We start from the raw sequence: 22,627 nt of genomic DNA on the forward strand, positions 1-22,627 counted from the left end.
ACTACGACCCATTTGTAACCAATCAGGACCACCAAATTTTGAATCAAAGTTATCCTAGGAAATTTTTAATTAATGTCAGATTGACATTTTATACCAGTGGCGTAGTTGGTTTGTATTTGTGACAAACTGTATATATCAAAATATGTAGGTGTTTACTTTAGATTTTATGCATTGAGATTTGAGAATTAAAATGCAGTTTACTCTAGTTAGTTTGTAAAATTATGACGTCACTGTAAAGTTTTTTTTTACAATATATTAAAAATTGACTAAGTTATCTATTGATTCTAGAAAAACCAGAAAATTGCTAAAAATTATATTTTTTGGCGACGCGACGTGTGATAAAAAACTAATTTTTACGTCAGGTTCTACAGCTTGATCAACAATAAGCGTATGCAATCAGAATATTTACATTTACATACGTTATACCAGAATATTATTTTTAAATATTGTCTACTCATTTCGATATAATCAACATTTTTGATAAAAGCAACTCTTTTAAAAAACTGTTTCCAGACAGGGTGACTATATCAAATGTTCACTGTATTTGTTATTTGGCCGAAAAGTGGCTTTGATTTCTCGCAATTTTGCATACCCTCGGCCTCTTGCATTTACTTGCTCGACAAAAAGTACCACTTTTCTGTCGTATAACAAAATCTACTATTGTTTCAAATAAATGGTGTTTATATCAATTGCTTCGTAAGATGACTTTTTCCGACCGCTTTGTGGACCAAACTGAAATTTTAATTAGAAACGAATTAATGAAAAAGTTACCTGAAATTATGACCAATAATAACCAAATTCCTCCTAGTGAACAATCCACAATGTCATCACACGTAAATTCAGTTTCACCCGAAAACCAAACAGTTTTTATAGCTTTAGGTTTATCACATCACTTTTAAAGAAACCACTTGCAAAGAATAAAAAAAATCTAACTCAAAATAATCTAAATTTGAACAATTTGGCACTGTAAAACTCACATTTTTCTACCACGAATATTGCTAAGCTGAGGGGAACTTCGTAAAAGCGCGTTTAAAGATAACTTTATTATAGTTAATAGCTGAAGTAGTTTATAATATTTTTTGCACGCCATTTTTGTCATTTTTATCAATTTATCAAGCGTGTTTTTCGGGCGGTATGTCAGACTTACTGATTGGACACTTGGTTGACAAGTAGGTAAATCTCTTTGGGAACTATTATGGGCGGTAAAGTAAAAGTTCAACAAATTCACGCAACTACAACGTTTCTTTGAGATTAGGGGCAGAAGAATTGTGCAAATTACCGTATCAAATTCTTCGGAATCAGAATTTTCGCCAAAAACCTTTAGGATAAGCAGTTTTACACAAAAAACGACTAAATTTGCTTGACAGCATATTGACAGCTGTTGACACCATAGTAATGAAATCAAGGACAACTATTTTTATGTAATTTTAATTTAACTCAAAAACAATTTAAACTATTTATTTGAAATTTTTGTATCGAAATATGTAAAGAAAAATCGTTTTTTTCAAAATTTCACACTGGTTGTACCCCTTAAATAAATCATTAAGATTTAATTTTTTGTTAGAATTGAAGCTTTATTTAACATTTTTTACTGTGTTTAAAGCAATCAACGTTTCAATCATTGTTTCTTGTAAGTGTTTAGCGTTTTTTTTAGATTTTCATGAAGATTCTTAAGCAGCGGTAACGATTTTTCCACAAAGAAAGAACTTGCACAGACGCCTAAGAATTTTCTTTATGCATTTTTATTCTTTGCTGTTAATTCTTTATCTCTTTTATCACAAGATCTACTAAGACCAACGGTTGAAAGATGGATTTTTCATACATTTGATCACTAGAAAATATTTATCATTGAAAATATAAAATATATTGTAATATTTACAACATAATAGTTTGTCACAGTGAGAGTCACTCGCGGCATTGCCAGCATTCCTTTCGACTTGATCGCAGTTTTATAAACCTCGGTTTCCTTGGTAGAATAGAACTAACAAAACCAAGTTTAAAATCGTTAGTTAGGGTCAAAAATTATGCAAGCATTTGTTCGTTTCCAAATTGTGTTTTCACTATTATTATTTCTGAAAATGAGCATTTCAAATTTGAAATCTAGAGTCAATCTTAAAAGTTCGATTGCACTTTCGTAATCAGAACGCTAGGTATATCCAGAATCCACTATCACATCTAATAAGGCACCAAAAATACTATAGACCTCTGTTACTCAAAAAAAAGCGTCATTATGAAGTAGAAATATCCTTCAGTTGGAACTGAATCAAAACTATCACATACATAGCAACAGCAGCAATCATCTAGAAAAAAATTAGTTTGTGACAAAACAGTTAAAAATCACCTGATGAAAGAAGACCCAATCAAGATTGAAGAAACCACTGACACTTAAGTTGAGTTTACAATGCAAGGCTCGTATGGAAATTAATGGTAAAGCACGCAATTGCTTGACCATAGAATTAGAATATTTATTCCATATATCGTGGGCAAAAATTTCCAATTCATTGACTGTCTCTTGAATTTTGCATGTTTTGAAAATAAGAGCATACAACCAGAAAATGTTGTAGAAAATGAACATAACATTATTTAGGCTTCTGATGGATATAATTTCACCATGCGCTATCAAGAAGATGATCGTGTACGCTGAATCTACCATGTTTATGAAAGATAAAGCCATTCCAAGGAGGATCGTGATTGAAAATTCTTCAAGGATATTGTTTATTGACATCACCAGATCATAATGAAAGTATGATAATACTTGGACTTGTCTCATATCAAAATGAAGGATTTTCCTTGGTTTTGTAGCCACTTTTACACAATCTGAGCTGATGATCGTATTCAAATGAACATTGATTGTTTCTATTTTATCACAAATGTGGTGAAGCACATCAGTCAGGAAGAAACCATCAAAAGTACTTACAATGCACGGTAAAATAAAATATATGTTTGAGTTGAAATGTACGTCTCTAAATGCAAAACTGACGATGGTCAAAACAAGAAATACAATAACAATTAAGATCCACCAATAATCTCTTTTTACACCACGTAATTTTACAATCAAATTGGTTTTTCTGACTCTTTGAAGTGCCAACTTAAGCTTGTTGCTTCTTTTGTAAAAAACTGCAGCAAAAATGGTCATTGAAATAATGTTGCCGAAATTTACAATGAAATAGATCAAGTTGAAAACTTTAGTTTTGGTTTGGGTGGTAATACTGTAAAAATAACAGATGTAGATGAAGTACGTGTAAAAAATGATACACCATAAACGAGGTGTTACGCTGTTGGAACCGTCTGAAAATTGGACAATTCCTAATATTTGATAGACGTATAGCAAAAAAGGAGAAGTCGAGTTGAAAAGTTTCGACGGCATGTTGACGAAAGCTATTGAGAACTGAACTCGTCCAAGGATTAATAATATTGATTAATGCATTGTCAGTGTCAACATTATTCATAAATTGTGTTATTAACTTATTGAAAACAATTGTGTTAGTTTAATTGACTGTTTCCACTTGAGATGTGTTAATAGATTGGTTACCATAGTAAATTTAGAAAATGTTGTCAAAAAGTTGTATCAAAAATAGCATACAATTTTCTTTAATAAAATTCTAAGCAACCGTTTTTTCCAGCGTGTTCTAAAAGGTTTAGGAAAGATAAATTCTAAAATTCTAAAATAAAGTTATTTTAAATGTCAAAATTTTAGAGCAAGAAACAGAATTTTTATAAATTTTGATTTCAATTTAGACTAAAATTTTTCACCGCGTTTTTTAAAGTTCTACAATTTGGGTAACTTTAATTCCAAAACAGTGAAATTTGGACTTGTTGCCTAATTGTTCCAAATTTAAAAAGTTAAAAGTTAGATAATTTTTAAAAATTCTGGTTTTCAGTCAAAACAATTTTTTTCCGGGCCCTATAAACTTCCACAACTTGAGTAATCTAAATTATCTAATTATCTTAATTATCTAATTTTGGGGGTGTAAGTGTTTTAGACTTTTGGCTCAACTTTGCAAAATTTAAAACCGTTACAGCAAAATAAGAATTTTTGGGAATTTTTATTTTCATTCAAATTAAAATTTTCGACTGTGCCTATTAGATTTCGCAGCTTAGGCGATTTTAAAACTAAAATGATAAATTTTGGGAGAGTTACTGCTTTAAACTGTTGCTTAACGTTGTGAAATTTTAAAATTTTTGAGCAAGAAAGAAAATAATTAGAAATTTTTTTCAAACCAAAATTTTTTACCGTGTCCTTTACAGTACGACAACTTGGGTAACCTTAATTCCAATACAATGCAATTTGAGTTAGATAGTTCTTTAGACTTGTTGCCTAACTTTGCAAAATTTCAAAATTTTAGAGCAAGAAAAAGATTTTTTTTAAATTTTGATTTCTATTCAAACCAAAATTTTCTACTGTGCCCTAAAAACGTGACGCAACTTGAGCAATTTTAGTTCAAAAACAATCAAATTTGGGATGTCATTGTTTTAAATAACGTTGCTTAACTGTGCTAGATTTCAAAGTTTTGGAGTAAAAAAAAAAATTTTCTATTTAAACCAAAAAATAATAACATTTGGGGAACCTACTGCTTTATAACACCTGCTTTATAACTTTGCAAAATTTTAACTTTTAGAGCCCAAATAAAATTTTATTCTCGTCGGGTTTATTATGATTGATCGCTTGAAAACAAATAAAACAATCCATTGATTGTCAGTAGTTTGGATTTCTTAAATGTCAAAATGTCAAAATTATTCATGAGTATAATACACGTAATAGTAATCGCATATGTCCAAAAAATTTAAGATTATCTAAATCTCACACGGGGACTTTGATATAAAGATGTTCAATATGTTACCACTTGAACTAAGTTTAGCACCTTTAGTTAGCTTTAAAACTATTCTCAAAAGGTTTTTATTACAAAAGGCCTTTTATAATATTGACGAATTTTTTAAAGATGTTGATATCAAATTGTCGAATGTAAAATGTGTAAAATAACTATATGTGCATCTATATAATGTCTGTATGTTTATTTCTCTGTATTAATTGAGATTATTGTTAAAATTAGACAGAATTTAAAATTTAACATGACGTATAGTAACCAATGATTGGTCCACAAAGCCAGTAGGAAAAGTTCTTAGAGAAATCCGCTTATTTCAATGCAAAACGACGATTTCTCGCTGATTTTCGATGTTTTCTGGTTTGAATTCGCAAAGAATAGCGCGAAATCTACAAAACTGTCACTTTTTATCAAGATTTAACGGCTGAATTGCAAGAAAACAGCAGAAATCTGCACGAAATCATCAAGATTTTTAGAGAAATCCGCTTAATTTAATGCAAAACGACGATTTTTTGCTGATTTTCGTTGTTTTATGGTTTGAATTCGCAAAGAATAGCTCGAAATCTACAAAACTGTCACTTTTTATCAAGATTTAACGGCTGAATTGTAAGAAAACAGCAGAAATCTGCACGAAATCATCAAGATTCTTAGAGAAATCCGCTTATTTCGATGCAAAACGACGATTTCTCGCGGATTTTTGATGTTTTTTGGTTTGAATTCGTAAAGAATAGCTTGAAATCTACAAAACTGTCACTTTTTATCAAGATTTAACGGCTGAATTGCAAGAAAACAGCAGAAATCTGCACGAAATCATCAAGATTCTTAAAGAAATCCGCTTATTTCGATGTAAAACGACGATTTCTCGCGGATTTTCGATGTTTTTTGGTTTGAATTCGTAAAGAATAGCTTGAAATCTACAAAACTGTCACTTTTTATCAAGATTTAACGGCTGAATTGCAAGAAAACAGCAGAAATCTGCACGAAATCATCAAGATTCTTAAAGAAATCCGCTTATTTCGATGCAAAACGACGATTTCTCGCGGATTTTCGATGTTTTTTGGTTTGAATTCGTAAAGAATAGCTTGAAATCTACAAAACTGTCACTTTTTATCAAGATTTAACGGCTGAATTGCAAGAAAACAGCAGAAATCTGCACGAAATCATCAAGATTCTTGGTGAAATCCGCTTATTTTAATCCAAAACGACGATTTCTCGCGGATTTTCGATGTTTTTTGGTTTGAATTCGTAAAGAATTGCTTGAAATCTACAAAACTGTCACTTTTTATCAAGATTTAACGGCTGAATTGCAAAAAAACAGCAGAAATCTGCACGAAATCATCAAGATTTCTAGATAAATTCGTTTATTTCAATGCAAAACGACGATTTTTCGCTGAATTTCGTTGTTTTCTGGTTTGAATTCGCAAAGAATAGCGCGAAATCTACAAAACTGTCACTTTTTATCAAGATTTAACGGCTGAATTACTGCTCCAGACCTTTTGCTCATTTGTAAATTTCAGAATTTTAGAGCATGACAGAGTTTTTAAAAATTTTGATGATTGTTAAAATCAAAATTTTCCACCGTATTTTAAAAAGAAACTTATGCAATTTAAATTCGAAATCAATGAAATTTGGGAGAGTTACTGCTTTAAACCTGTTGCTTACTTTTTGTTAAATATTAAAATTTTAAAACAAAATTTCATACCAACTTTTGATTGCTTGGTAACAATTGAAACATTTTATGGATTTTCACTAATTCGGGGGCGTTTCTTTCATATCAAAATGCTTAATAAAAGTGATCAGATCGTTCAAGGTTTTAGACCAATTCAGTGAAAAAATTGAGTTCAACTGTCCAACTGTTTCTATTACCATCTAATGAACGACTATCTATTTTATGTATTTAGAGAAAGAAATAATCGAAAGATATCTATCTGAAGGACATTAGGTCTATTTTTTCTGTTTTGCAATTGACGTCCAGTTTTGAAACAGACAACGACTGAAACCGGTCGTTTGACCAATATGGACTACGAAAATCATAAGGAAATGACAAGTAAGTAATTTAATACACTTTTTCTAGTAACTGTCAATTTTTTTAGACGATCCCCTGTATATTGCGCTCATTGCGGGAACTAAAATGTTTCAAACAATGCCCATAAGAATTCTTCTTATTGCGTTTTTGATTTTTTATTTAATGTTGTTTTCTATTAATATATTCTTTTTTGTAAAGCATTCCGACACAGTGAGCTTTCTAAATTACGGTTCACACTTTTTGCAGCAATTTTGGGTAAGTTTTTCACTTCTTATGTATATCACGCAGTTCATTTTGAAATTCAGATAATCACTACCATCTTCATTATTTTGTGGAAAAGACGCGCAGTGGATGACATAATGGGTTTCATCAAATATTGGTCTTTAGATTCGACCGATTCAAAAACAAAATTTAAAATTATGAAGGAAACAAAATTTATCAACAGATACGTTATTTTCGACTTATTTTTGGCTTTAGGATTTGCCACAGCTTTCTGCTATCCCAGTGAATACGACAGTAAATATTTTTTCCCATTATTCTTCTTCGAAAAATGTTTGTCTGGTCGATGGAGGATTTTGTCTCTTCTGTACAAATATTCGTTTTACTTAACAGTGCTTGCCATGATTTCTGTTGGACAACAGTTTCTTTATGGAACGCAACATCTCAGATTTCAGCTTATTATGTTTAACAGATTGATTGAAAGAATTGATGAAGGTTTAAATATAAATGAAGGTCTGTTTGTCGATCAAGATCAAAAAAAAATTGAGTGCAGGCTAAAAAGCTTGGTTAGAAGGCACTCCGATTTGTTCAGGTATGTATACAGGGTGTCCAGTTAAAAGTTTATATCGTACAGGGAAGTTCACGAAATTTTTCTTGAAAACAAAAAATGACTAAAATTTTAATTTGGGGACCAAACAATTGAAATTAAACTTATTTTTAGTTCGGCAACGAAATCTGTTAGTATATTACGTCATCACTTTATGCCACTTTTTATCGGAGGTTGTGGACTTGGAGTGTCTATGCCTCTTGCATTTTTTCAGGTAAGCAAAGAAATTTTGGGTCTTGTGAAATAAGTTTGAATAGTTTTTGTTTTAGTTGTTGGAGAACCAGTCGTTTGTGTTACTTTGTCGTGCTCTTTTTTTAACAGTTATGTCACTTTCAACAGCGTGGGGTATATGGATAACTGGAGAATCTTTAAAAGATCAGGTACGAATTTTATCAAATGAGATTTTAGAAGTTAATCAAATGCCGTTATACTTGAGTAAAATACAATATTTTATCCAAAAAATCTGTTGATATTAGTAAGACCGACCTGTGTGTTGTCATGGAAATGTTTTTAATTAGTCTTTAGAGAGTATTATATACAATACTTTATCGGTCTTAGATTATTGATTAATAGACCACTTTATTAATGGGTTTTGGATAAATTATTATTACTTGTTTTAACTAATTTATTTTTAGTCTGAACGGATATTAACACATTTTATGCTAACAAATTGGTACTCATGGAATTATAACAACAAGAAACTCTTGTTAATTATTTTAGGCAATAGTCTCAACAACATTACTTTGGGAATTACTAAGAATTTTGCGATTGACCTCAGCCAAGGAATGATAGTAAGATAATATTATCAATAGGACAAATTTTTATTAAACTTTTTAGACCACTCGTTTTATATATTCCGCTGGTTCTATATTTTATGGTTTACAACAATTTTAGCTATGTATAGAAGATTTTATTTAACGTAATAAACACATCAATGTATCAGTCAGTAGGGAATCATAATCTAGTTTGCTGTAAAATAAATAGGAATATTAAATCATTCGCTCGTAGAAAAAATAGTGTTTATAAGTTTTATTTCAATTTCACGTTTTACAAGTGTTTTTGAACTACTTACTACAAACCTTTTCATTCTCTCTACATATTAATTTAATTTCTTTTGATCTTCAAAATCTCTTCTTAGTATTTTAACATTCACTTTAAAGTTCAGCTCATTGCTATTAGTCCACTTTCCTGTGTAAATTTTCGAAAACTTTTGGGTGTAAATTAGGCTTTCAGTTCTTTAGGAAGATAATTAGGGAAAAATTGAATGTAAGCGATTTTTGAGGTTAACCCGTTGTTAAAGTTGAGTGAATTATTCAATAACTAATTAAAAATTTGTTGTAAAAGAAAGATTTTAATAGAGATTTTACAAGTTTTGGGAATGTTGAGCAGGACAATTAGTTTCTGCGCATGCCAGTTGCGTCAAGGTCAAACGCTTTTGCTGCCAATTGTTACCGATAAAAATCGCTAGGGGCTGCTGTTCAAATTCAAAGATTTGCTCTATATTCTTTAAGGTATATTTTTGGAATCCTTCTGTCTTTTACTACTTATTAGTTGATTGATTATACCATACGATCCAAAAAGTTTTTGATAGAATTTTGACTTATGTCAAAACGTGACGACGAAAATTTAATGCTCGCGACTGTATTTTGTTACTTGGTTTCAATGACAACGATAATAGTATACTAAGAAACAAGTGCTGGAAAGGACGAAAAAATGTGAGGTAGGTATAGTTTGTCCGGTGAGAGATAGAATGACAGAAAAGTCACTAAATCTACGCGATAAAAAGTGTATCATACGCGCGAAATTTAAAATAACAAAATAAGCCCACTTACTGTCAACCCAGATCGCATATTTTTAGTGCATTTTGTAGCATAATTTGCTACCAACTTATATGTCAGCTGTCAAAATCTCCCAATCTCTCACCGGATATACTATATGCTATTTTTCACAGTTTACTTCCATATTATTTTTTTTATTTAAAGTTTAAATTTTGTTGAATTAGCTTTTGGAAACTTTAATTTGTAAAAATTGGCATTATTGTTCCCAGAATTTGACACTTGTTTATTTTGAAATTAAATTTGCTGAGTTTTAAGGCTATCTATACTGAGCTCATTACTATCGACCCACTCATTAAAAAGTAAAGTTGGCTGTAGTTCCTAGAAATTTTTATCTAAAACAGTTGGCAGAAAAAGCGTTTGACCTTGGAGCAATTGTCACATGCGTAGAAGCTAATCGTCCTGCGCAAGTTTGCCAAAACTTGTTTAATTCTTATTTAAATTTCTCTTTTGGAACTTTCCTTTGATTAATTCTTATAATGTGAGATATTGATACACTAAACTTTGACAACGTGTTAACCTCAAAAAACGTTATTCAAGTTTGCCCTAATTTTATCCCTAAAGAATTGAAAGCAGGATTTATACCCAAGAATTTTCGAAAATTTACACAGGAGAGTGGACTGATAGTAATGAGCTGGACTTTAATTAATTAGTGTGAGCTCCTAAAAATATATTGTAAAGCAAAATTCTCTTCAGGGGTGCGATTTTGTTTCTGAACGATACGTGACGAAGTGATAAATGACAAAGACAAAAATACAAATTTTAAATGCAAAAGACAAAGATGACTATATTTTATCACTGTCGATAATTATGATTTTGAGAAACAAAATCGCACCCCTGATGCGACTGTTGCAATGACGACATATTACATTGACAGAACTTATACGATTGTCTTTTATTGACATAACACCGTCATTGCAGCATTTACAACAAGAACGAAGGATACAATATATAATTTTAGAGTTTCTGACGTAATTCAAGTGTCAGCTGTCTTCAAATGACGTTTATTATTGGATGAGTTTTGTAGTACTGACAAGCAACTGACAGAGGTACCAACTTAACAAACGCCGCAAGGAGTTTCTTAAAACATCACAAACAATTGAAAAACAATGCTATAATGTGACTATTAAAGCACTGAAAGAGAAAAATATTTATAAAAGGCCGGTATATTATATAATATCTTCTATATTTCATATATATTACATCCAATACAATTTACAAAAGATAATTCATATACAAATATGTACACTAGTATTACATGATTATATACATCAATATTGCACAGTAGGCCATTTGCTTCTTAATAAATACCTAAATTAGTCTTATCTTTAGTATTCACGGTACAAGTAGCTAAAGTAAAATCCGTTTTTTTTTAAAACCACCAACACCGCACTCTCCCATCACTTTACAACCGGCAACATCGTCGAGGTGACTTTTTGCTGATAAAATCAAATAGGTTAGTTGCTTAATTGACAATTTGATTACACAAAACGGTCTTTCAGGCTGTGCCAAGTCTTTTCACTATTAAATCCTTTGATTTGCAATCCAACAGGCTGTAAAAGAAAGGTTTTTAACGGAAACACTGCCTAATTTTCAGAACTGTCAAAAATCTCCCTAGGCAACGTTGCCGGTTGTAATGCAGGGGAAGATTGCGGTGTTGGTGGTTTAAAAAAAAACGGACTTTAGAGACAGTACAATATGTACAATCTAAAACGTGGTAACTACTTTTGAAATAAAATTGTATTGACTTAATTATCCTACGATTAATCTGTCTGAAGACCTCCTCAGCGTTGCAGGTCCTGACATCGCCATAGGAGGCGGTGCTGGTATATGTCCAAGCGACCTCATCCTATGAAGACCGTTCCCTTGAATCACGTCTTCAGTCATCGACCTGTTTCTTGATCTTCGTTGTTGCGTGTTTCTCGTTGAGCTCAACTCGACCTGGCGAATAGACGCAGATCTTGATTTCCGTTGTGGCACAGACTGGAGAGAGTCTTCATAGCTGCAAGAACCAGAAGTAAGAAAAAGAATAAGAAGTCTCTTAGATACTCTTACTTGCTACTGTCTTCTGAAGACGGGGAGCTGGAATGTCCGCACTGGCAGTGTACGGCCGTGTCCACAATTCCAGAATCTTGTCCACTGGAATGGAGGGAAGTTATGGACTTCTCGATGCATCCAGAGCTTCTGGAACGTTCCCGGAACGTTTGTCTGCGACTAGCCATGCGTGGGCACGTGCGGTCGTGGTGGTGGTGTACTACCTCGTGACCGGTGTCGTACCCGAGCTCGCCTAGAGCTGTTGGAAAGAGGGTGGGTTTGGATAAGGTGTTAATAGTGTAGCCTAGAGGCCGAGGGTAGCTCTTCTTCAAAAGTCTAAAACACTAAACTTAGACAGGAAACTCAAAAGAGTACCTCCACCATACCGTCGCTTCCTCCTCCGTGCGCAAATGATGCACATGGCTGTGGCAAGAGCACCAACAAAAATGATGCAACCAAGAATCACCACGCCGACTTCTAGAGACGACAGGAGAATTCTTTGGTTGCGCGAGTGGCCGCGCTCGTAGATTCCGCTGGCCACGGCTAGGACTTTGGGGCCTTCGAGTTTGTATTCGATTTCAGAGTGTTTGAGTTGGAGGGCTCTATAAACAGAAGATAGAGATGCGAAGTGAATGGTTGATTTTTACCTTTGGAGTTGGTCCATGTCTACCACCACGTTGAGGAGAGGGTCCACGGCGTAGAGGTACATGTCGGTACTAAAGAAAAAGGTTAAAAGGAGAAAAGAATAGAGGAGGAGGACTTACGCGCTGTTGTCCACTTGGTTGCGTTCAGAGTGGGGTTCTAGCTTGCGGATTCGGACGTCAAAGCCGGTGGTGTTGTACAAAATCCTGGAAAGTAAAATTTATATAGATCTGAAGACTTTGAAGATAATGTCAAGAGGGTCTGAAGAGATTCTTAAAAAAAATTGAAGACACTTTCATAAGAATCAGAAAATAATCTTAAAAGCGAAGAGAATCTATAGAGAATCTGAAGAAATTCTGATGAGATCTAAAGTGTCAGAAGAAATCCAAAAAATGTAATTGTAAGAGATGAAGAATTCATAGAATCTAAAGGTTCTAAAGGATCTAAAAGATAAAGAATATTTAAACAGGAGATTCAAAGAGAGGATCTAGAAAGAAATTCTAACGAGGAAATCAAAAGGAGAGATCCAAAATAGAGGTCCACAGAGGAGATCTAAAAAGGAAATACAAAGATGGAGTCCAAGAATGAAATCCAAAGAAAAAAACCAAATGGAAGATCCAAAAAGAAGATCAGAAAGGGAGTCCATAGAGGAGATCCAGAGGGAAGATTTAAAGAAGAGATCTAAAGAAAAGAATCAAGGAGGGGATCCAAGAAGGAGATCCAAAGAAAAAATACAAAAGGAAGATCTAAAAAGAAGATCAGAGAGGGAGTCCAAAGAGAAGATCCAGAGGGAAGATTCAAAGAAAAGATCTAAAGAGAAGATTGAAGGAAGGGATCCAAGAAGGAGATCCAAAGAAAAAATCCAAAAGGAATATGCAAAAAGAAGATCAGAGAACGAGTCCAAAGAGGAGATTCGAAGAGGGGATCCAGAGGAAAGATTCAAAAAAGGAGATTAAAAGAGAAGATTTAAGGAGAGGATCCAAGTATTAGATCCAAAGATGAGATTCAAAGGGTGGACTCAAGGGGGAGTTTCAAACTAAGGATTTTAAAAGGAGATTCAGAGAGGAGATTTAAAGGAGAGATCCGAAGAGGAGGACCACACAAGAAATCTAAAGAAGAAATCCAAAGAACAGATCTAAAGTAAAGATCCGAAGGGAAAAATCCGAAGAAAAGGCCTACCGAGGAGATTTAAAAAAAGGGTTCAACAAGGAGATTCAAAGAGAACATTCAAAGGGTAGATCTAAAGAGAGATCCAAAAAAGTGAACCAAAGAAGGGATTTAAAAAGGAGATTCAAAGAGCAAATTCAAAGAGGAGATCCAAAAAAAGATCCAAAGAGCAAATTCAAAGAGGGGATCCAAAGAGGGAATCCAAGGAGAAGATTTATAAAGGAAATTCAAAGGGTAGATCCAAAAAAGGGGATCCGAAGAGGAAATCTAAGAAGGAGATCCAATGAAAAGATTCAAACAAGGGATCTAAATGAGGATCTAAAGAAGAGATTCATAGAAGGAATCAAAAGAAATACTCAAAAAAATCAAAAAATCTTATAAAAACAAAGCATCTAAAAAATGCAAAAAAAATAAAGAATACAGACAGTAACTTACTAACTCTAACAAAATCGGAAACTTACATCGTTATGTTGTCCATGCTGTTCTCCACCTCCGTGGGCTTCATCCCCATCACCATCACCAACTGCTTCTGTTCATCCAACACGTATACCTTAAAAAAAATTAGCCCAAATCCACGACCATCGCACCTCAACTTACAAAAACATTGGCAATAGCCGATTTCCCATCATCCGCCCCTCTTCGATCCGTCGCCTTCACGTCAAACCCATAAACCTTTCCAGCATCTCTTGCAAAGTTTGCGATCCCTCGAACTTGCCCAGTAATGGGATCGACAGTGAACCTCCTGGTCGCTTCATCATTTCTTCCTAAAATCTGGTACCTCACTTCTCCATTGAGACCAAGGTCTGTGTCCTTTGCCTAAAAGCACCATGAAGCTTCTGGAGGAAGTGTTAAAGTACTCACCTGAAGTCGGACTATGTGGTACCCATAATTAGCAGTGGTGGGAATAGCAGCGATGATAGGGCGTCCATTGATGGTAAATTTCGGGACGTTGTCGTTGACGTCGGTTATCCGGATGATGACTTTGACTTCGTTGAGGCCCAAATTTCCAAGTCTTTCGTTGGTCACCGGGTAGACCATGACGGTCATATCGCGACCGACTTTGTACTGGTCTAAGCGGATGACGAGTTCATAGAGCGCCTTTGTTTCGCGATCGGGGCTCTCCATGATGAACAACGACCCGTTCCTGGGGTCGATCCTGAAGATCTTCTTCACGTCGCTGCTTTTGTCCGCGACGATGCTGTACCGCAGCTTGTGGGAGCGGTACGGCTCAGTGACGTTCAAAGTGAGGACTTTGAGAGGCACGGGGACGTTCTCTTCAACCTCTACTTCGTAGTACCGATGGGCGAAGACTGGGTGGTCCATCGATTGTAAGTCTTCAGGTACATCAATGACGTTGACCACGAGAGTCGCAGTGGAGGAGAGACTTGGAGAGCCTAAATCGGACGCTACGATGGTGATGTTGTGCACGCTCTGAGTCTCGTAGTCTAGCTTCCCGATGGTGGTCACAATTCCTTCTTTGGAGTCGATGGCGAACAAGTTCTGCTTGTTCTTCTTGTACGGGATGTCGAATAATAGGAGGCCGTTTCCATTACCGGCGTAATCGGAGTCGTTCGCGAAGATCTTCGTTACGGGGGTACCAATGGGACTGTTCTCCGACGCCGTAGCGTAGAACACCGGGATGCGATCTTGGTGGTGGTACTCAAAGGAGTTGGAGTCAGAGTTGGGTACCAGATCGTCATACCCGTAGAAATTCGGAGCGTTGTCGTTAACGTCCACGATGTTGACCTCCACGTTGACGAAACTACTCATACTCTCCCCTTTGCGGGGGTTGTCTCGCGCCACCACCACGAAGGTGTACTTGTCTTTGATTTCCCGGTCGAGAGTACCATCAGCGACGATAACTCCTCCTTGTGGTGAAATGGTAAAGGGTAGTTTCGAGTCCTTCTGGTCGATTTTGTAGGTGAGATTAGCATTAGGGCCGAAGTCGGAGTCTACCGCTTCAACCCGACCGACGATGGTATGACTATAACTCGCTTCCTCCAGGTCGAAGTTGTACCACGACTTCGTGAAAACCGGAGGATGGTCGTTCACATCTTCTACGACAAGTCGTACCGAGATGTGGTCTCTTAGACCGCCTTTATCTGTGGCGGAGATGTTCAATCGGAACTCCGACTCCGGAGGAAGACTCCTGGAGATCGACACTTCTCCTGTGGTACTGTGCACCATGAAGTACTGAGTCAGATGGAAAGGCTCCGAGGAGTACTCATTGGGAATGTACGTCTCCGAGACCATTTCGTACTTGACCACGGAGTTGTCCCCGAAGTCTCTATCTTCAGCGACGAGCTTGATCACTGGAGTTCCCACAGCAATGTCTTCTCGTAGTCGTACCAACGGGGAAACTTTTCCTTTGGGGCGCTTTGCCCGCATGTACGCCCCCGTGAGGGCATAAGTACCTTTAGTAGCGTTCTTCAGGTGCTCGAAGTGTCCAATGCGGTTACCCAAGTGGTCGAATTGTACAACTTCTGCGTCTTCGTCTAAGACGACAAACTGGAGAAAAAGAGGAGCATTGTCGTTCTCATCCTCGACGGTGATGACCAGAATGGCTTCGTCATACAACCCTCCCATGTCTTTTGCCACTAATCTCATGTTGAAGATGTTGGTCTCTTCACGGTCTAACTTTCCTTCGGAACTAATAAAGAAGATCTTCCCCGTGCTGCGGTCAAGTCTGAACTTCTCACTCCCATTCCCGAAGATGGTAACCGTGAATTGCCCATTGGTTCCCGCGTCTTTGTCGCTTGCGTGGATGAGGTAGTTTAAATCGACTTCAGTACCGGAAATGCAGTTTTCTCTAATTTTTCCTTCGTACTTTGTCCTTTCAAAGGTTGGTTTGTTGTCGTTCTCGTCGTCGACGTGGATGGTCACTTGGTAGATTCCGGTACCGGAAATGGCGCCTTTGTTGTATTCGGCGAGGACGGTGAGGCGGTAGATGTCACGAGCTTCCCGATCCAGAGGCTTAACAGTGAAGAGACTTCCGTCCGAAGTTATGGAGATGTGGTCGGTCACGTCTTTTTGATTGGCGATGGAGAAAGTCAGAGAGGAGGTAGAGGCATTTGTGAAGCCGAGACGGCCAATGAGGAGGTTGCCTTTGTTTTCGCGGACGTGGAACTCGATGGGGGTGGTGGCGGTTCTGGAAAAAACGGAAACTTTGAGCAAAGTTCTTGTAGTTTTTTCAAGACTTGATTTACCTCATTAAAATGGTCTTCTCATCCTTTGGATCCACTACATGAATCGTCACGTTGGTCACTAACGACATGTCCTTCTCGTTCGTCACCACCGCCTCAAAGTCATAATTCTGGCGATTGTAATTCTCCAAATCGTCTACCACGGTGATGGTTCCAGAACGTTCCTCCACAGCGAAGGGAACTCCTTCGTGGTAACTGTGCAGCAAATCATAGACAATGGTCCTCCGGTCTGGAACATCGGTGGTGCGAATTTGACCAACGCTGGTACCGATTCCCACATTTCCTCCGACCCAGAACTCGTACGGAGCTCCCACGAAATCTGGGGCTCCTTTATTTGCGGCTGCAAAAACAAGTTAGGTAAGTTTAGATGGGAGGACTTTCAGGGGTGAATTTAGTTTGATCGATGTCCCGAGCTCTAGACTGTGTTACTACTTTTTGGTCTTTTTAGATTCTGTTAAGAATTTGCTTAGAATGTCAAGATTACTTGAAATTTTCCTTTATTTCTATTAAGATCGTTATTGGATCTCAAAATTTTGTACGAACATACATTTAGAGTTTTCCTTAATTGTCATTAGCGTATCTCGATCTTTTTAGATAAACTTTAGATTTTCTCTAATTTTTGTAATCATTTTATATTTATTTAAAATAGGTCTTATTCTACATTATAGTTTCTTGTCTTTGTGAATAAGTTCTGCTTAAAGTTATTTTATGGTTTTATTTAGATTCTTTGAGTTTTAATTAGATTTTTTTTTATTTCTTAGTTCTCAATAGCTCTTGTTAGATTTTCTTTAAAACCTTTCTACGTTTTTAAGTTTTTTTATGTTTTCTATACATCGATTCTCTAAATTTTTGATTTGTTTATAGATATTTAAATTTACTATAATTTACTATAGCAAAATGGTTTAACCTTACATTTTTCTCCGTTTTTTTATATAATAGGTTTTGTTTAAAATTTTTACAATTTCGTGGGATTTTATTTTAATTTTGTTTAGATTGTGCGCAAATTTTCGTTAAATTCTTTCTAGTTCTGTTTAATTTTCATTTGATTTGTGTTTGATTCTCTTTAGATTTTCCCGAGAATTTTTTCTATATTTTGATCAAATTCTATAGATTTTCTTTGAACTTTACCCATTCTCTTCATATTTTTTAGAATTTCTTGAGATTTTTCATACATTTTACAGAATCCTTTTTGTTTCGTTAGATAACTCTTAAATCTTTATTAGGTTTTATGTATTTTCCTTGGATTCTTTAAAAAAAATTTAGATCTTTGTTAGGTTTTCTTTATACTTATACTTATACTATCGAATTCTTCCGATAATTTTTATTTAAATATATATTTTAGGTTCTCATGGGTTTTTCTACATTTGTGCAAATGTGGATGAATTCTCTTTACATTTTCCTTTTGGTTTCTTCTTTCCTGAGATTCTCTCTATATTTTCTTTAGATTCTTCATGTTCTTTAGACTGTTAGCTTTTTTCGTAGATTTTTGTTAGATTCTTTCTAGATATTTTGCTTTATTTTTCTTTTCTTTAGATTCTTTAAAATCTTTACAAATTCTTAGATTTTATCATCTTTTTCTTGATTTAGTGTTAATTTTCTTTGGCTTTCCCACAAATTCTCTCAATTCTCAGTGTGTATTCTAGATCTCCACGAGTTTTTCTTTAGATTCTCTAAAAATTATTTAGTTTTTCTTAGGTTCTAGGTATTTTCATTTCAAATTCTCTAGACAATTTCTGTTTAAATTTTGTAGGTTTTCGTCGGATTTTTATTTAGACTGTGCTCGAATTCTCGCTGAACTTATTTTAGATCTGATTTATTTTCATTACATTTTTGTTTTGCTCCCTTTAAATCCTTGAACTTTCTTTAGATGTTTCTTATATTGTATTCAGATTTTATAAATTCTCTTTGGGCTTGATTCTTCACGTTTTCAAATTCTGTTAAATATTTTTTTGGGTTTTCTAGGTCATCTCTAGATTTACTGAAGATTTTATGCATAAATTTTTTATTCTTTAACTTTTATTCAGGTTCTTTTGTATTTTTTCTGTTTTTTCTTAATTTGTCTTAATTTATTTACCTATAAATTCTTCTTTCTGCTTTTTTTGTAAGTTCTTCTTACATTTTTTTCTATATTTTTTACTACTTAGATTTGCCCTAGAATTCATAATTTCTATTTAGATTTTGGTTAGATTCTTTCTAATTTTTTTCTATGTTTTCGATTTATAGGTTTTGAGATTTTTTTATTTTTTTTCAAATTTTTTCTAAATTTACTTTAGACTCTCATTGCAATTCCCAGAAATTCTCTCAATTTCCGTAAGATATTTTATACTTTGTCTAATTAGATTTTCCTTATATTTTCTAATTTTTTTAGATTCTTTTTAGATATTTTGTGGCAAATTCTTAAGACAATTTTCTAGAATATCCTTTTGATTTTAGAAATATTATTATTTAGTTTTTTATTGTCTAAATTGATTTTGTATGATTCTTTGATTTATTCTTTCTAAGAGACTCTAATAAACTTTTCTTAGATATAGTCTTATTTTTTTTTGAGACTTTAAAGATTTTCTTTTTATTCTGAAGATTTTTCTTAGATTTTTCTTCTCTTTCTCAAATTGTAATAAAATTAATATGTTTGTATTAGATTAACTTTGCATTCGGTATAATTTTATTTATGAAGATGCTCTAAAATTTCTCAAGATTTTCCTCAGATTTGGTTTAAATTTTTTAGAAACTTCTTGAATTATTGTCTAGATTGTACACAAAATCTCTTTCACTTTTGAGTTTTTATCTCATTTAAGAAGCTTTGGATTCTCTTTAAACAATAAAAATTTATTTAATGTGTTCTTTGATTCTCTTTATGTTTTCTTCAGATTGTTTAGATTTAGTAGAATTTTGGACTTTCTCTAGATTGTGCATTATTTTTTTTTAGATGCTCTCTAGATTCATTTATAAATTAATTTAAAAATCGATAGATTCCTTAAGATTTTTTTTTCTCTGAATTCTTCTTACTTTTGTCTATATTCTCTTTAATTTGTCTTATTGAATTGTTCAGAATTCCTTTTGATTCAATTTAACAAATTTTGCTAAATTATCTATAATTTCTTTTTAGATTTTTATTAGATTCCTCTTAGATTAACTTAAATTCGTCCTAATTTCGCCAGATTTGTTTTAGATCCACACTAAATTATCTAGATTCTAGTTGAAAAACTCACCTCTTCCAGGTTGAGATTGCACCTCTATGGTGACGACCGCCAGAGAAGACCTCCTCTCACTAGGATTCAGAGGTTGATCAGACGCCTCCACAAAAAGAAGGTGCCGTCCTGAAGGAACTCTCTCCTGGTTGACTCGAATTTTCCCGGTCTTCGAATCAATCTTGAAAGGAATAGAGTTGTTGGGCGCCTTCTGTATGGAGTAGATGACCATCCCGTTTCGACCAAGATCCGGGTCTATGGCATGGATCTGTCCAACAATGTCCCCCAGCTTGATATCATTATTGGTCACATAGTTATAGAGGTTGTTTGGAATAAACGTCGGATTGTTATCATTGGCGTCCAAAAGCGTCACTTCTATGGTCACCGAGGAAGCACCAAGCTTTTCGGTGACAACACTAGAGACTTTCTCTTTAGCATACACCCGCATGGTGAGAGTGGAGCGTTTTTCCCGGTCCAGGATACTCTGGTCGCGCACCTGGAGGATAAAAAAATTAAATTTCTATTTCTTCCTGTGGGAAATACGCACCGTCAACCACCCCGTCCGGGAGTCCAGAGTGAACGCCCCGCTGTTGTCTTCCAGTTGGTAGGAAAACTCGGCGTTGTCTCCTTGGTCTTGGTCTGTGGCGACGATCTGCAACACGCTGAAGCCATTAGGAAGGTTTTCCACGATGCTGATGTTGTAAAAGTCCACTTCAAATTCCGGTAAATTGTCGTTCAAGTCCATGATCTCGACTTCTACTCTTGCCACACCAGTTTTGACAGGGTTATCAATTTGCGAGGCCTGGATCTGAAGAACGAACGTGTTGCCGGGTAAGGACCTCTCCGCGTCTAGATCTATCTCGCGTTCTAGGAACAGAGAGCCGTTTACGTGGTCCAAGGAAAAAATGTGACGCTCGTTTCCTAGAAGGCAGTCAAAAATTTGTTTATATACAGGGCGTTTCAACGAAAGTGGACAAAATTTTGAGTATTTGGAATTTTACCAACTTCAATTAAAAGGTGAGAAGTATTTTGATATATATAGGGTGTCTACATACCAAGAGGTTCATTAAAGCAAAAGTACGTCATAATTTTTTTAATTTTAAAATCCAATGCAAGCAAAATTTTGAATTTCACATATGTTTAAATAATTTGTATAATGTGTAACAATTATTAAAATTGATACAGATTTTAAATGTTTTGACTTTTTGGGATAACCAAAAATTTTGACATTTCAAAATATGTATTTACAGTATTTACAGGTTGAGTTCACAAGAGAAAAAAGTTTATTTTCCATTTTACAAAAAATTACAAAAAAATAACATTTTTTGCTTATTTCAAAACAGATAAATCTGCAATTAAAATTTAAAAATTATTAGTTTGTACTCTTAAAATCAATTTTTCCATTATTTTTATTTATTAAGTTTTGAATCGTATTTAAATATTAGCAGGCTGTGGATTCACAATATCAAATAGAGCGTTAAAGATTATAGGAAAATTTACCAAATAATGTGAGCGTATTAAAAAATTGGAAAAGAAATGCAATTGCATCCTTAACAATAATTGAGAAAATTCGAAACAGTCTTAAAGAATTACGAGTTAGAATTGAACTGTGCTAAAACAGGTAATGGGTCAATCAAATAGTGGAAATTGGTTTGAGTTAGGGAACAAATTTCATTCCTTCGACATTTTTTGCAAAATTAAAAACAAAAAAGTTCTTCGTTATTTTTTGTTTTTTTCGATTTTAAGAACACAGCTTGATAATATTAAAGTTTTAATTACAGATTTATTTGTTTTAAATTAAGCAAAAAATATTATTCCTTTGCTATTTTTTTGTAAAATAAAAAATAACGTTATTTTTCCTCTTGTGAACTCATACCGGGGACATACTATACAGGGTCCGGCAACACTTGTGTCCACCCCCAAAATCGTCTTTAATTTTAAAGTTACAATTTTGAAAATTTGCATACGCTTATAGTTGACAAATCTCTAGAAGCTGACGCAAAAATTTGTTTTTTATCACAGTTTGTTTGGCGTCGCAACGACTAAGAAGTATAATTTTTAGCGATTTTTGAGTTCTTGCGGAAATATTCGCGATTTAATTTTTTTTTCAACATAACTATGATACAAATATTTGAGTTTTTATTTTAAATCTAATGCAAATTGTGTTTAAAATTTGCGAAAAAAACGCTGTTTTATCAAGTTAGATTTCAAAATTCTGACAGCGCAGTGGCAAACTACGTTTACACCAAAATTTCACAAGTCACTTCATTCACTCTTATAATGGTTAATTTTGATTAACACGGGCATGTTGCACTTTATGGACACCAGAAATCGTTAATTTACATCGACAAAGTGACAATTTCACCAATTAAGACTTTTGTTACAATCTAAAGCGAGCCAAAGGAGAGATGTCATTTGTGACACAAGATGTTGACAGATGGGTGTAAACGTAGTTCCCAATTTTGACGTAATGAAATTGGAAACTAACTTGATAAAACCGCATTTTTTTCTCAAATTTTGAAGACAATTTGCATTGAATCTAAAATAACAGTTGACATATTTTTTACACATTTATATTGAAAAAAAATTAAATTAGGGGTTGATATCACAAACTCTCACAATTAACTAAAAATTACATTTTTAAGGCGTCGCGACGCCAAAACTATCAGTGATAAAAAACAAATTTTTGCGTCAGTTTCTAGAGCTTTGTCAACTGTGAGCGTATGCAAATTTTCAAAATTTTATCTTTAAAATTAAAGACGATTTTGGGGGTGGACACTAGTGTTGCCGGACCCTGTATATATTTTATATATTTTTTTAATATTTTTAGAAATCAGTTATTTGTCGGACGAAAACTATAATGTTAAGTTCGTCAAATCTTAA

At 34.3% G+C, this 22,627-nt stretch overlaps 1 protein-coding gene across 1 annotated transcript in view; it reads right to left on the reverse strand.

Annotated features, from left to right (window-relative positions):
* Positions 1-10,791: 10,791 nt before the first annotated feature.
* The window catches only part of Cad89D (cadherin 89D), a 69,394-nt gene continuing 57,558 nt past the window's right edge, over positions 10,792-22,627 (reverse strand). Inside the window, exons 9-19 of the mRNA XM_088035175.1 lie at positions 20,292-20,665; positions 19,766-20,240; positions 16,560-16,896; positions 14,215-16,501; positions 13,951-14,169; positions 13,815-13,903; positions 12,309-12,392; positions 12,192-12,260; positions 11,931-12,146; positions 11,566-11,880; positions 10,792-11,512 (exon numbers count right to left, since the gene is read on the reverse strand). Of these exons, the coding sequence (XP_087891301.1) occupies positions 11,263-11,512; positions 11,566-11,880; positions 11,931-12,146; positions 12,192-12,260; positions 12,309-12,392; positions 13,815-13,903; positions 13,951-14,169; positions 14,215-16,501; positions 16,560-16,896; positions 19,766-20,240; positions 20,292-20,665 (4,715 nt within the window). The 3' untranslated portion in view covers positions 10,792-11,262. The remainder of the gene's footprint in view (positions 11,513-11,565; positions 11,881-11,930; positions 12,147-12,191; positions 12,261-12,308; positions 12,393-13,814; positions 13,904-13,950; positions 14,170-14,214; positions 16,502-16,559; positions 16,897-19,765; positions 20,241-20,291; positions 20,666-22,627) is intronic.

The sequence above is a fragment of the Gnatocerus cornutus genome, chromosome 4 (assembly GCF_029298725.1).
Source record: "Gnatocerus cornutus isolate USDA-ARS CGAHR chromosome 4, icGnaCorn1.1, whole genome shotgun sequence".
Taxonomy (NCBI): Eukaryota; Metazoa; Arthropoda; class Insecta; order Coleoptera; family Tenebrionidae; genus Gnatocerus; species Gnatocerus cornutus.